This window comes from Quercus suber, unplaced genomic scaffold (assembly GCF_002906115.3).
Source record: "Quercus suber isolate HL8 unplaced genomic scaffold, Cork oak 2.0 scaffold_219, whole genome shotgun sequence".
Taxonomy (NCBI): Eukaryota; Viridiplantae; Streptophyta; class Magnoliopsida; order Fagales; family Fagaceae; genus Quercus; species Quercus suber.
In genome coordinates this window covers 961,406-976,071 of record NW_027069677.1, presented here as the reverse complement: position 1 = coordinate 976,071, position 14,666 = coordinate 961,406, and the positions used below count along the sequence as shown (strand labels likewise).

Sequence of the window (14,666 nt, the reverse complement as noted above, 5' to 3'; positions counted from 1 at the left end):
GCGGCGGCAACGTGCTTCAGGTGGTGGCAGGCTTTAATCGGCGGTGGGCAGCCATTTTCTCAGGTTCAAGCTCTCTCTCTCTCTCTCTCTCTCTCTCTCTCTCTCTCTCTCTCTCTCTCTCTCTCTCTCTCTTCTCTCTCTCTCTCTCTCTCTCTCTCTCTCTCTCTCTCGGTTCAGGTAGGCTGAAAAATGGGTGTAATTAGTTTGAAGGTAAAATAGAAGTGGAATTGATTTTACACCGAAAGGCTTGATATTTTACGGTCAACGGAAATCATTTTCCGTTTGACTGAATTTTTTGGCCGTTCCCAAACACGCCCCGTGGTATAAAATATTTTTCGGATTCTTTTTATTGCCAAAACAAACGTAGCCTAAGATCCAATTTTTCAAATTTCAAGTGTAAAATTCAAACAACCCTAAACTTTAAGAGTGTTCTTTTCATATCAATATTTTCCGTTGACACAAAAAACCTATATAAATGGACCTATTTTTTTGGTTGCCATACAAAATCATATGTGACTTTGAAATATATATTATTTCTAAACTAATAAAATCATAGCATTTAGCCCAAAAAAAAAAAAACGTTTACATATAAAATGCACTATAAATATTATTAAGAATATTTACAATTAACATTATACAATGAATATTCAATTGTAGTGCAATCCTGATCTTACACGTTAGTGCCATTGAGCTACGCCTTTGATTCGTGCCAATAGTGTGAGCATCACTGCAAGGCAGAGGGGACATGGCCTGGTACACTGTGCAGAGCACTACCATGAGAGAGGATTTGGTCTCCCCTGGTCGGGTGCTGCACCATCCTCCTCATTGGCCAATACATGCTTAGACCACACAGCCGGACACGTGTTGCTTTCTCCGCCATTGCAACTCTCTCTCTCTCTCTCTCTCTTGCTATCCTTCATACTATTTAGAGCCACTCCTCAACCCACTCTCCATGCAGGAATGACTTTCTCTCTCTTCCAGCTGAAGAACAATACTATGCTAGTTGTCCTAAAGTTTGTAATAGGTAGTAGAATTGGGACACCTGTCTTTGTACAGCCAGCAACATTTACTATAAGAGGAGAGAATGTTGCTGAGCATTCTAGGTATCAGAATACAGTTGAAATAGAGCAGAGAGAGATAGGGAGAAAAGAAAGAAAGTGTACAAAAAGTTGTGTAAGAACCAGCATTTTTCTAGATAATACATACAATCTTTACTGGGATAAGTGCATCAAAGTCCTTCATCCCACCGTGGTTTTTCACCCCAATTCTTGGAGTTTTCCATGTAACTCCCTTGTCGTCTTTAATCTTTCAATTTACTGCCTTTTATCTCTTTTTTCAACTCACAAAAATATCATTTTTTACACGTTACATTGATGATATTTAAATGTATTGTTAAGACTTAGAAAATACAAGCTTTCGCATTTTCTAAACTTAACTTGCACGTACACACTGATTCTACATAACCACAAGTTGTAAATAAGAACAACAATCAAACACAAAAAGGTGGTTGAACTCAAGATGAGACGAGGAGAGGACAGAACCTCCAACATGACCTTAAATCATGAAGCAACTTCTTGATGTCTAGCTATTTAGAAAAGAAATTTAATATCTCTACGCTTGCTTGCAGGGGTAGCCTAACATAATTTAGGGCCTAAGGCAAAATATTTACGTGGGGCATTTTATTTGTGAATATTAATTAAATAGAATTATATAATACTAATCAAATAATGGTTGTGGGAAAGTGGACCTAAATCTACCCCGAGGACCTTAACTTGAAGAGAAAGCCTTGAGAAAGCCCGTCCATAGAATGGGCCCAGCATAGGGGCCAACAAGGGATGAATGAGCCTCTCGTTAAGAAAAGATCATTCGGGCCCATTACCGAGATAATCCATAAAACCCAGCTTCCCGAGGAAATGTAACCCAACCAAGAAGCAGTCATTTTCTTAGCCAAGAAAACCCTTTTTCACCTATTTTCTCGAGAAACAAGTCGAAGAGAACGTAGAGCCCAATGTAACAGTCACCTTTGAATTAATGAACTCTCCTCATCTAATATCAGCTACATTGAATGATGCATGACTAGCCTGAACAGTAAAAACACCCTAAAAGTCTATCTTTATGATTAAGAAAAGACAGGAAAAGATGCTGATGGAACAAATATCCCCCTAAATCCAACTAAGAGCAAGATAGGTGGAAGGGGAAGAGGATGACTATAAAAAGAAGATGAGAGCAACAGGAAAGAGGATCTAGAAAAATTGAGGGAAGAACAAGAGAGAGAAAGTGAGAAGAGTCTTCACTTGTACTTTTCCTTTAGAATTATTATATGTACCCTGGGAAAGTGTTTTACAGTCATATAAAGTCTTAATTCAGTGATCTTTGTCTCCAACTATCTTTTTAATTTTCCCACTGTGGATTTTCACCTCCCATTCTTAAGAAATTAGTTGTGTTGATCTTAAATCAGAGACTCGTTCTTCAGTTTTTGTGTTTTGACTCCCATAATGGTTAATTTGATACATTAAATACATAATTTGATATATAATACCAACTAAATTAATGTTAATTTTGTATAGAGAATTAACTATCGTAGTTGAACTATAAATTTTAATAAAAAAAATATATATTATGATTAAAAAAGATACTTTATTCTAGATATATGATGATGCATAATTAAGTAAAGTTGTAATCTAATTTTTAATTTTATATATTGTTTTTGAGAGAGAGAGAGAGAGAGAGAGAGAGAGAGAGAGAGAGAGAGAGAGAGAGAGATTGGGTGTGTGACTTTGTAGGATTTTGGTTACAAAAATTAATGTATCACATAAACTCATTTATGGCGATGTCATTAAATGAAAGATGTTTAGAAAAATAACATCATACCTATTATACAAAAACATTATTACAAAATGCCATCCAATGTCGTTTTGTTTAAACATTTTCCATTAACCTTCACACTCAACGTGATTATAGTTTGAATAGAATTTTTTTGTGAAAATATAGGATTTAATTTGAAACCACCTATAAATTATAAACTTAAAGGTGTAAATTACTAAAAGGAACCAGAAAATGTTTAATCCTTTGTTTTTATTTATTTATGGTTAATCTCCCTTGTTTGACCTAAAACATTTTTAAAAAATTATACTTATTAAAAAAAAAAACATTTTTCAAAAACCTTTTTTCTTGTATTAGGTGGGATTTTGGTTAGGCTAGTAAAAGAGTTGAATTTTTTCAAGTATTGAATGTTCAAGCTCGGCTTAACAACAAGTGTAAAATATTCAAACTTGACTTGAGCTTGAACCAAGCCTACAAACTATGTTTGAGCTTGACTTGATCCATTAGTCAAAATGAGCTCAAGCTCAAACTCAAGCTTCAAATCAAGCTTTTGAGTTCAAGATCCAATATAAGTACATTATCAAGCTCGTATTAAGTAATCAAGTCATATCATATCAAATCAAGTTTTAGACACGTGGTCCTAACTCCTAATTAATTAAAGACTTAGTAAAAAATAAGTTTATTTTTCAAGATCATATCAAATTTATTACCAAAAATTTTATTTTTTATAAGATTTATTACCAAGCTCTATAAAACAACTGAAGCTCATCTCATTTTTTAACAAGCTTTACTGTTTATGAGCTTGTTCATGGACAATTTTTTTCTTTTGCTTGAATTTGGTTCGTTTATTAAACAAGCCTAAAAAAATTAAGGTTTAAACTTGGCTTGTTTATAAACCAACAAAAATGAGTAAGGTTTTTATTTAGTCATTTACAACCCTAATCTTGGTTGATTCTTTAAAAAAAAAAATTAAAAAAAAAAAAAGGTGGGAGTTTGGTTTGGGCGGCTGAAAAGCAGTCAAAGCAAAAATAAACAAAATAATTTTATACGTTGATGTTTATTTATTTATTTATTTTTGGTTATATATGTAAAATGAACTAAAAAAGGGAAAAAAGAAATTGATACCAAACCCCCCAAAAAAAAAAAAATCAAATAAAAAAAGACATGATATACTAAAATAGAGTAGAATAGATATAGAAACAAAGGTTGTTACTTATGGGTTTGTTGAAGGATGCCAGTAGAATTGTGAAGGGAGTGTCGTTAATCGCCAAGGAAATTGTTAAGGATTCTCAAGCTTTCGAAGCCGCCAAGAATGGCGATCTCCAAAATCTAATCAAGAAAGCCGTTGTATCCGCCACCGACCTATCTGGTCTCACCAAGGGCAGGGTCCGCCACCTCCCAAACCCTACCTCCTCCTCCAAACTCGATTCTGTTGTTTACTTCGACACCACCACCTCTGACAGTGACAATTCTTCCTCAGACCCAACACAGCATCAACAAAAACAAGAAGAAGTACCATCGGTTATTGNTTTTTTTTTTTTTTTTTTTTTTTTTTTTTTTTTTTTTTTTTTTTTTTTTCGGATATTAATTTTGGTGACTGAATGGTAATGGGTGTACTCAGTACTGTTACTCACTTATTTATATAAGTTATAAGTTATAACGCTTTTTTTTTTTTTTAATCCCACTCTCATAGTTAATGTATTTCTTTACTCAGCCTTTTGTTTTGCCTTATAAATTATAATATTTATTATGACTTTAGTGATTTTTGTTTTTGTGTCCCGCTATAGTTTTATTTATTTATTAAAGTTAAATATTGTGTATTATTGTACTACTTTGGGTGTTAGTTTACTTATTTGTAGTTCTTATATAATTTAAATTCTAGACATAAACGTATTTTATGTCTAAAAATATTTAAAAATGTGCCTAAATATAAAATATAATTAATTATTTAACTGCCGTGTCGTATCCTTATTTTTCAAAAATTGCCGAATCTCCGTGTCCGTGTCCGTGTCTGTGCAACATAGGCCACAGTGTTATGCCAATCTGAAAGCACCTAACCAACCAGCAACAATTACAATGAACCAAACAAGACTGGGGACAACAAAAAAATTCACAACTACTAGATACCAGATAAGAGGAGGAACCACAAGGACACAAACCAGTAGAAAGAGGGCAATTAAATCCAGCGGGAGATCAGGGCAGGCAGTATATCCGTTTTATGTGGTCATGGTATATAAGGTAAGCAAAGACAAACTCCACAGATTCTGGAATGGAATCAAAGGATATACGAGAAGAAGGGGCTAATGGTGACTCCAAGGGTCAAATTCTTGGGCAGAACCTCATTTTGGCTAATTAAACCATGATTCTAAAATCACAAGAAGAATTGGGAGATCCATATGAAAAGGGAAGGGCCTGTTGCTACCATCATGTAGCTAAAATAGCGTCATGATATTACATGGGATGAATGTGTGGGTGGGGGAGACATGAGAGGATTTGAAATTTACTGAAGGAATGGAAATTAGATGTAGTCATCTGGAGCTTTCATTTAAAAAGAAAAAAGAAAAAAAGAAGCATCTGGGGATATCAATTTGTGGATTAACTCCACCAAAATTCTGGGGAAGCTTCAGGATGTGTTTCGGTACTATGGGACACAAGGGTAGTCACTAAAGTTGACGAAGCTATTGGTGATCTTCCGTATCATGCAAATTAAAAAATGTACTTGATGATTTCTATTAGGCATTCTGTGGGGTTTATAAAGCCAATGAGGACGCAGAACAAGATACTGTGGGAGGAGTTAGCAAGGGTGCACAATTGGTGGGGATCCAGGGGTGTAAAAGGGGGATTTCAATGTAACCATAATCCAAAGCGAGATAGTGGGTTCTGCTAAAGACAAATCTGCGATGTGGGATTTCTCATATTTTATTTTTGAGCTAAACTTGGTTGACCTACCCTTGGAAGGATGTTCATATACGTGGTCTAATAATCATGATCCTAGTTATCATGCTTAGATAGATTTTTGGTTTCCTTGGAATGGGAGGAGCAATTCAGTAGTCTTTTTTAAAGACAATTGCCTAGATTTTTGTCAAATCACTCCCTACCATACTTAATGATAATGGTATTACAAGAGGTAGTGGGTCTTTCAAATTTGAGAACACGTGACTTAAGGCTGAAGGATTTGAGGAGGAGGTTAAACAATGGACGGCCACTTGTAATTTCCAAGGCAACCCCAATTTCATTTTGGCAAGAAAACTCTAAACTTTTGAGGCAAGATTTGATGCAGTGGAATAAGGAGGTGTATGGTGATGTGAAGGGAAAAAAAAATTCTTCATGGATGTTATCATTAGATCTGATTAATAGGAGGACGATAGGCCACTCTGTTGAGAAGAGAAACTAGATTCTGCTAAGGCAGAGTCTGAAAAACTCATTCTGATGGAAGAAATAATTTGGAGACAAAAATTAAAAATACGATCAATTTGGATAAAGAAATGTGATTGCAATACCAAATTCTTTTATCAAATTGCCATTTCACACTGATGATACAATCATATTAGACAACTGCAAGTTTTATATATATGATAGACAACTGCAAGTTGAAGAAGAGATTTTTCAGGCCCTCAAAAGTTTGAATGGGGACAAGGCACTGGGCCTAGATGGCTATAGCATGGCTTTTTCCCAAGTATTCTGGAGCGTCATAAGGGAAGTTTTAGTAACTTTCCTCAAGTATTTCCATAAAAGCAATATGTTTGAAAAGGGCTTGAATGCTACATTTATTGCTCTTCATGAATGTTAAAGATTTTAGACCCATTAGTCTTACATGTCGTGTTCATAACTCTCTTATGTATTTCCAAGAAAACTGTAGCCAAGGAGAGGATGTTGAGAAGATGTCTCTATGAACAGAGAAGATCAAAGAAATAATGATAGGAGAAGCAATTGAGTAACCCTAATATACTAGGGAAAAATAAAAATAAATAAACAAACATGCAACACACATACATATAAAACTTAAGACTTTATGGGGGTGTAAAAGGAAGAATGCCAACACCGGGGAAGCCTATAAAGACCATAAATGGAACCAGAAAAAATGATCAAGGACACAAACATTTGAAAAACTTGAACCAAGAAAGAAAAGAACCTTTTTTTTTGGGAGGGGGGACTTTGAACTTAGGTTCTCCCCATGGGAAGAACCGGGCAGTGCCATTGCATCACAAGACTCTTGGCACAAAGAACAATAACTACTTTAGAGATTTATGTACCTTCAAGCATGGCTATCCCACGCTGCACATCTTCTGGCTGCCTTGAATGAACAAGAGCCCATGACAACCTCATAATGCTATCAGTCTTACGTTCATCTGAGTCACCAGCCTCTGCAACTTCTCTCTCACAGCCCTGCCAAGACACAGTAGAGTTTTAACCAAAGAATAGATGAAAAAATGGAAAAGGATTTAAATAATGTGACTATGGCAGTATGAAGACTAAAGTAAACATCAATTGATTGCTTCTTTATCCTTAAATCACGGAAACTGACTTTGAGCGGCATAGATTACACTTAAATGTTAAAGGCCAATTCCATTATAATCACCAAATTTTTTTAATACATATTTCACGTCTCTCACATGAAAATTTGACATGACACAAGTGGGACAAAAGTATTGGAATAGGAAGTTCCAACTCCACATTGTGATTCACTATTTTGCAGTTAAGCCAAAAACGGCTGCACCAACTTTGTAAATCCCTACTTTGCAGTTATGCACTTATGCCTAGAGAAACCAATTTGGGATCCACCAATGAAAACACAGTTCAAAGAAACTTCCCATAGCATCAAGAAGTTGCTCACGGGGAAGCAAATAAATAGCGATCACCATAAGATTGAAAGAAGTAGAGAAAATTGATTAACGTCAAAAACTCTAGCATTGCTTTCATCCCAACCCACCCCCTTCCACAGCATGTCTCTTTTGATTGCAGCAACAAGATAAAGAATCTCCAGCAAGTATGTAGTCATTTCTACAGATGTATTGCTTCTTCTTTTTTTCTTTTTTCTTTTTTTATAGGTATTTCTACAGATGTATTGCTAGGAAGAGAAACTAAATCGACACCCTGTCTCTCATGAAGGGCTTGAACAACCTTACAAAATGTCAATTTCAATAAACCCCATTTGTTCATTAATCCAACATCACCAATAACTTACCCAGTTTTCCCAAAAGCCTAAGTGGATTGGAAACCGTAAATTTAATCACTTAACCAATATCCTAACAATCACAATTCAAATCTAGATTTAATTTGGTTAGTAAAACTTCAAACACACAAAGGCCTAAACTAATGGAATGGAAGAACTGGTCCATCCATACAGAATAAAAAAGTTTAATTAGAAAACAGACCCAAAATTCAGTATTCTTGGCTGAAAATAACAACGATCTCATCAAAACTCAGCCACTTCAGACCTCAAATCCAAAATGAACACTTACATGTTATCAAATTAAATCTTTTACACTTAAAAATGAGAACCCAATAAGGAAAACCCATATATGAATTCAAGTAAATATCAAACTAGTAATGTTTTTTTTTTTCCTCAGATAAAGAAAGACTATATAAAGAAGCAAAATAGAACAACCTGGTAAAATTTGAAACCCAATATCTGTGACCAGTAAAAGGTAAAAGAAAGCTTACGACGATGATGTCGCGGTCGCACCAAGGGATCTGATCGCCGCCGCTGAAGAAGGAGCCAACGGAATCGAAGAACTTGCTGATCTTGGCGTCCATAGTGTCTGCTTCTTTGCTAAGAGTTTTGGTTACAAATAAAAAATTCTCAGTACCTTTTAAATATTTTGATTTTATGTTTTTGCCTATTCAATTCGGTGAATTGGAAGAAATAAAAAAATTATTTATTTTTTAATTTTCTCAGTTTTTAATTTTTTTTTAATTTTCTTTTTCAAATAAGGATATTACATTAACACGTGTCAGACTCAGAAGTAAAGGACTTGATCCACGTGGCATGACATTTCTAGTTTTTATTTATTTACTAGTTATAGGCATGGGCCTTGCATGGTTTTATAAAAAAAAACTTATAAAATAAATGTATAAATAATTATATATTTTAATAGATTCAATAAATATAAAAAAAAATTTTCAAGAGTAAATAATTATCTTATTAAAATAAGGGGTATGATTTATTCCTAAAACTAAATTAAATTGATAATTCTAAATTAAATTTTAAATTGATAATTATTTAAAAAAACGTACTAAACAATTGATAAATTTAAAATTAATATAATCTTGATAATCTATATATATATATATAAAACCGTAACCTCTGCAGCTCTTACAATTTTTCACGTTATCACAATTTTTTTTTTAGGTTTCTGTTTATTTTAGGTTGTTACAATAGTTTAGTTTAAGAAAAACTCAATTAAATATATGTTTCAACCCAAACCCTACAGACGCATAGCCATCCAAAACTACAGACTCTCTTTCACCGGAGTAGTCTCCTTGCTTGCTTAAGATTCTTCTAATCAGAGCAACCGTTAATGTTGTAGAGTCTTTCTTGTGGTATTCTACCGTTTTCCTCAAACTCAGATGAGAGGTGCAGCAACATATGCGTATTGTATTGTATCAGAACAAACGTGGGAAATACTTTGTTAAGACATTTTATTATCAATAATTTTTTTTAACCTTTTTCCTTAAGCCGTTGCTTCTGCCAAAGCATTGTTGTTACATTGAACTTTTTTGTTATATTGAACTTTTTTGTTTTATATATATTACATCAGTTACGATTGCACTATTATTCTTATTTTTAGCTCACATTAAAAGAAAAGACCTGTGAAAGTGTTTGTGAAAGGGACAAAGGTTTTTAGTGGTCACAAGTAAGGGAAGATTTAAGTGATTGAATATATTGGTCTTAAAGAGTGATTTGGGAGGGCAAAGAGTATTTGGCAAAACTTTTGTATAGCAATAGCTGTTTGATGAAAATTGATTTTGCTTAGAGGCATAAAATTCATCTCTACAGAGGATTCACTTTGATCTTGTGATATAGCTGATATGGTTTAGATTTTAGCTTATCCTTGGATCACATTCAAAATGTAAGAGAAAATGTCTAAGCCAAATTGGAAAGGGGCTAGGACTAAATTTTATTTTCCAATCTACTTCTTTGCCTTTGGAACTAAATCAGAACTAGACAATATCTATGCCCTATACATATACTAAGATGATATGATTTACTAAGATGGATTTAATGGTATCAGAGCCATGAATGGTAGGTGTATGAGTTTTATTTCTTTGCAATTAAGAAGTTACTAGGAACTCATATTACAGTATAGCCATTACTTGCTCCTTGATAGCGTTGGTCAGCCTTACACTCGTTGGCAAACCATAGCATTCGCATTGGTCAGCCCGTTTTGTTAGTCGACGAACTGGCGTTGTTTGGGTGGTCCCGCAATGGAGTTTCCCGAGAAGGTGGTTCCGATAGCAAGGATATCAGTGGTTAGTAATAAAGTTCCGCCAGTAATTATTAATTGCTTAGAAAGAGAATAAATACATTTATCAGCTCATAATCTGTTTGCTTGTTCACACTTAGGTTAGGCACACACTAGTTTGAAACATGGACTATGATGACATAGATTATGATGAAGGTTATAGCATGAGAGATATAGACAATAATTGGTCAAACAGTAATATGGATTATGAAATAGATTCTGATTCTGACAGTGATATGAATGACTATAATTATAGTAATAATAATGCAAAAAATTGGAGTATGTTAACAGGAGATAAAATTAACCGACAGACTAATAGACACAATAATAGTTTCTTAGACATAATTAATAAAAAATTAGAATCTATAGAGAATGATGAAAGATCTACAACATACACTAAAGTAGAAAGAAAAGATGATAGCTTTTTGGACCTCTATGAAAAAATGAAAATTTTAAATTCACCTTTAGAAGAAGAAAAAGAATTTGAACCTCATCATAGATCACCTTTAACAAAAGTTATGACAGATAATTGGCATAATAGGCGAAAGAGTAATTCGATATTAATAAATATGATAAATGTTAGAAAAGATGGCTTGATAGATAATTCAAAAGCAACTGACAGAACTATATCTATAACATATAAAGACAAAGAAAAGGACGAACCAAAGAAAGAAAATAGTCGTAAAGGAATTATGTATGAAGAAAATGAAAGACAAAAGATTGATAACATAAAAGATGGCCATGCTTGGGAAAGACCAACACGTATAGAAGATAAAGAAATGTTTAAAAAAGGAATGGTAAAAGAGATGATGGAAGCAATTGAAAGACAAGATAGTAGGAAGCTAAAGACAAAGACCAACACGTATAGAAGATAAAGAAATGTTTAAAAAAGGAATGGTAAAAGAGATGATAGAAGCAATTGAAAGACAAGATAGTAGGAAGCTAAAGACAAAAGAAGATGTAGGGAAAGTTATAAGAAAGGACATGCTAAAACCAAAAGGAAATAGTGCTCTTGAAGAATCTCTACGTAGGAAACTAAAGAATGAGATAGAGAAAGTCAATAATGGTTGGAAAACTAATAATGATAGTCCTAGAGAAGTGGTGGAAAAGCAAAAAGAAGAAGCTAGCTCAGTACAAATTATATGTAAAAAGCTAGAAATAGAAAGAGACATAGAAAGACAAAATAACATAATAAAAGATGTTATACGTACAAAACTAGAGCAAAAAGAAGGAATAGGACAAGAAAGAGCCAAAGCAAAGGAAACAGTCAACAAAGGAAGGAAAATTAATAATAATGAAAGAAAAGAAAATAGTGATAGTGTAGTAAAAGCAAAAGTCTGTAAAATTAATAATAATAATAATAGTTTAAAAGAAGTAATTGATGAGAAACTAAAATTAATTGAGAAATCTATGATAGATAACAGTTTGGCAGAATTAAATAAAAAGATAGAAATTTTAAATTTACCCTTAGATATGGACAGAAAGAAAGAGAAAGATATAACAGTTTTAAATATTACTGAGGTATCAGATAATGAGAATACTGATAGAAATGAGAATACTGATAGACATAATAGACATATTATTTGTCATAAATGCAAAAAAGAAGGACATACTAAAAAACAATGTGCTAGACAGAATAAAATTGCTAAACAAATTAGTATATTAGAATTTGAAAAAGACACACTAAATGAATTAATGAAAATATTTAATGTCAATCAAAAAGAGATAGATCAAGTAAAGAAAAAGGAAGAACTAAAGTCAACCAACCCATTTAAAGTTAATAAAAGAAAAACAAAACAAAAAGACATAATAATGAAATTGATAGATAAATTACCTAATCAAGACAAAAAAGATTATTTACTAAGTCTGAAAGAATCCATAGATATACCTATTGCTTGCATTAGATGTAAGAAATATAGACACCATGTTACAGAATGTAGGAAACAAGAAAGAGCCAAAAAAGAAAAAGATAAGCAAGAAAAGATAGAAAAGAAAAAAGATAACGAAGAAATAGAATCAGTAACTTTACAAGATCTAATGACAGAAACGAAAATACCCAAACAAGAAATTAAAGATATTAAAGAAGATAATCATATGTATATAAATGAAGGGAATATTGCAGAAATAATAAAACAAGAAATTAAAAATATTAAAGAAGATAATTTCGTAAATAAAAATAAACAGAATTTTAAAAAAATAATAAACTTGAAAGAATCTCCTAGACCCATGATAGAAACCCCTTTAATAGAAAAAGATAACTGCAATAGACAGAATTTTTTTAGAGTAATCTTTCAAAACTGGTATACAGAAATCACTTTAGTAATTAATAAAAAAATTTCTTTGACAGTAATTGCTTTAATAGACTCAGGCACTGACATGAATTGTATACAGAAAAAATTAATTCAGGCGGCTACTAGATTAATTAATCATAAATTACCCAATGAGATATGTGATCTTTCTTTAAATTATTTTATGGAAACAAAGAAGGAAATTAAAACTAATGTAACTAACGTACCTTCCATTCTACCTTTTATTCCAAAAGAAATTAGTTTTCCCTACAAGATCACCATCCTACAGGATACTAATAAAAAAGGAATCTATAGAACTAAAAGAAGTTGGTCATTTTTAGAGAAAGAATTATCACTTGCTCACCAGTTGACAGAAAAAGACATAAAAAAGGATAAACAAGATAGAGAGACAGAGATTTGTTCTTATTTGCCTGTTACACTTCCACATAGGTACCAACATACAAGTCAAATAATAATCCATCCACTCTATGAAAAAGATAGAACTATGCTTATAAGCCAATATGATTGGACTAAACAAACAGATAGTTTGACAGATGTACTAAATAAAATTATAAAATATAGCATTCATGCACCCTTTGTAGTAATAGTAATCTCAGACACTTATGTAACAAATATTTTAATAAAAGAAGGCTTGACAAACTCCCCTTTATTAATCATTAAAGAAGAAATTAATTGTGATAATTTCTTGAGTAAAGACAGATTTAACTTCTTGACAGACTTGATTTATAAGTCTCTTATAGATTTTCTCCAGACTAATTTAGTAATTAATAAAAGATTTTATGAAGAAAATGTATTCCCACAAAATGAGATATATACATACATGGATAGCATGGATAGAATCATAACAGATTTTGAAAATATTTTGGATGCTATTCACTTTGGCAGATTCCATCATGACTGCTCTAATATTATTACTACTCAGCAAGGGCACAAAAGTGTACAGGAAAAAGTTTGTTTTACTATACATACTTTGAAATTTAAAAATGATTTTCTTATAAAATACTTTAAAGAAATTTTACAGAAAGCCATCGGTGAAAAGATCTTGAAAATATGTTTGAAAGAAACTTTGCATGAAAATGTTCATAACATTTCAAGACATAATCTTTTCCCTCAACCCCATTTGCAGTCAAGACATAATCTTTTTCCCCAATCCCATTTGCAGACTAATATGAGTAACAGAAATTCTCAGGTAGACAGGAAAGGAAAGGGCAAGGAACTTGCAGTGCCCAAACATTTTCGAAAGCCTTCAGTAAGGATTATAGATCGGCAGGAAGGTGTCTCGTTAGAGACAATATCCCTTCAAGATACGTTGCAAGCAGAAGCAATGTATTCATGTGGTGAAAATAGTGTAACTCTACAAACAGTGCTCCGCACTGATCTCATGTTTCAGGACGGAGAATTTACAGACCTCCCTCTTCACATTAAGCTACTTCTTGATAATTTACAGGCAGTTTTTACCCTTAAACAGAAAAACTTATTCCAAAAGACCCTTCAGGCTTTGGAATTACATCTTGTTAACACCGGGGCATTTATTTAAGCTCTCGGTTGTCAACTCCCTGGCAAGGAGGATGGAGATTCAAGCTCCACAAAGATAGAATCACAGTCTCTAAAAAGCTATCTTATGGGAACAAGCTTTTCAAAGCTCCACCCTAAGATTCAGCAAAAAACGAGACTTGCCATCAGAAATTTACTCCCTGAAATCCAACAGAAAATATTAACCCATACAGCTTTAAATAGTTCTTATGACAGGTGGATGTATCTTTTTAAGGTATTTGTTTCTACAGCATTTATCAGAACAGAAGACATGACTGGTGAAATATGGTTATCTCATAAAGCTACATGGTATGAGAGTTTTGGAGATGCAGACAGAGTTTATGAAAGAACAGGAGACAGATATGATCCCTACCCGGGATTACTTATTAATACAGAGATAGAAGATCCAGTAATCTGTGATCCTTTATGATTATCTGAAATGCTAAAAGCAGGGTTTATTAGCAAATTAGTTATAACTTCTGCAATTCAGATTAGTTTATTCCCCAAAGTTATTCAAGAAGCGGCAGCACAGATT

General features: G+C 33.0%; 1 protein-coding gene across 1 annotated transcript; it reads left to right on the top strand.

The window, feature by feature from the left end:
• Nucleotides 1-4,038: 4,038 nt before the first annotated feature.
• Nucleotides 4,039-5,676, top strand: LOC112035926 (protein ABC transporter 1, mitochondrial). The gene is made up of 2 exons (XM_065779848.1): nucleotides 4,039-4,344; nucleotides 5,560-5,676. The coding sequence occupies exons 1-2, from the start codon at nucleotides 4,039-4,041 to the stop codon at nucleotides 5,674-5,676; spliced, it is 423 nt and encodes a 140-aa protein (XP_065635920.1).
• The last annotated feature ends 8,990 nt before the right edge of the window (nucleotides 5,677-14,666 follow it).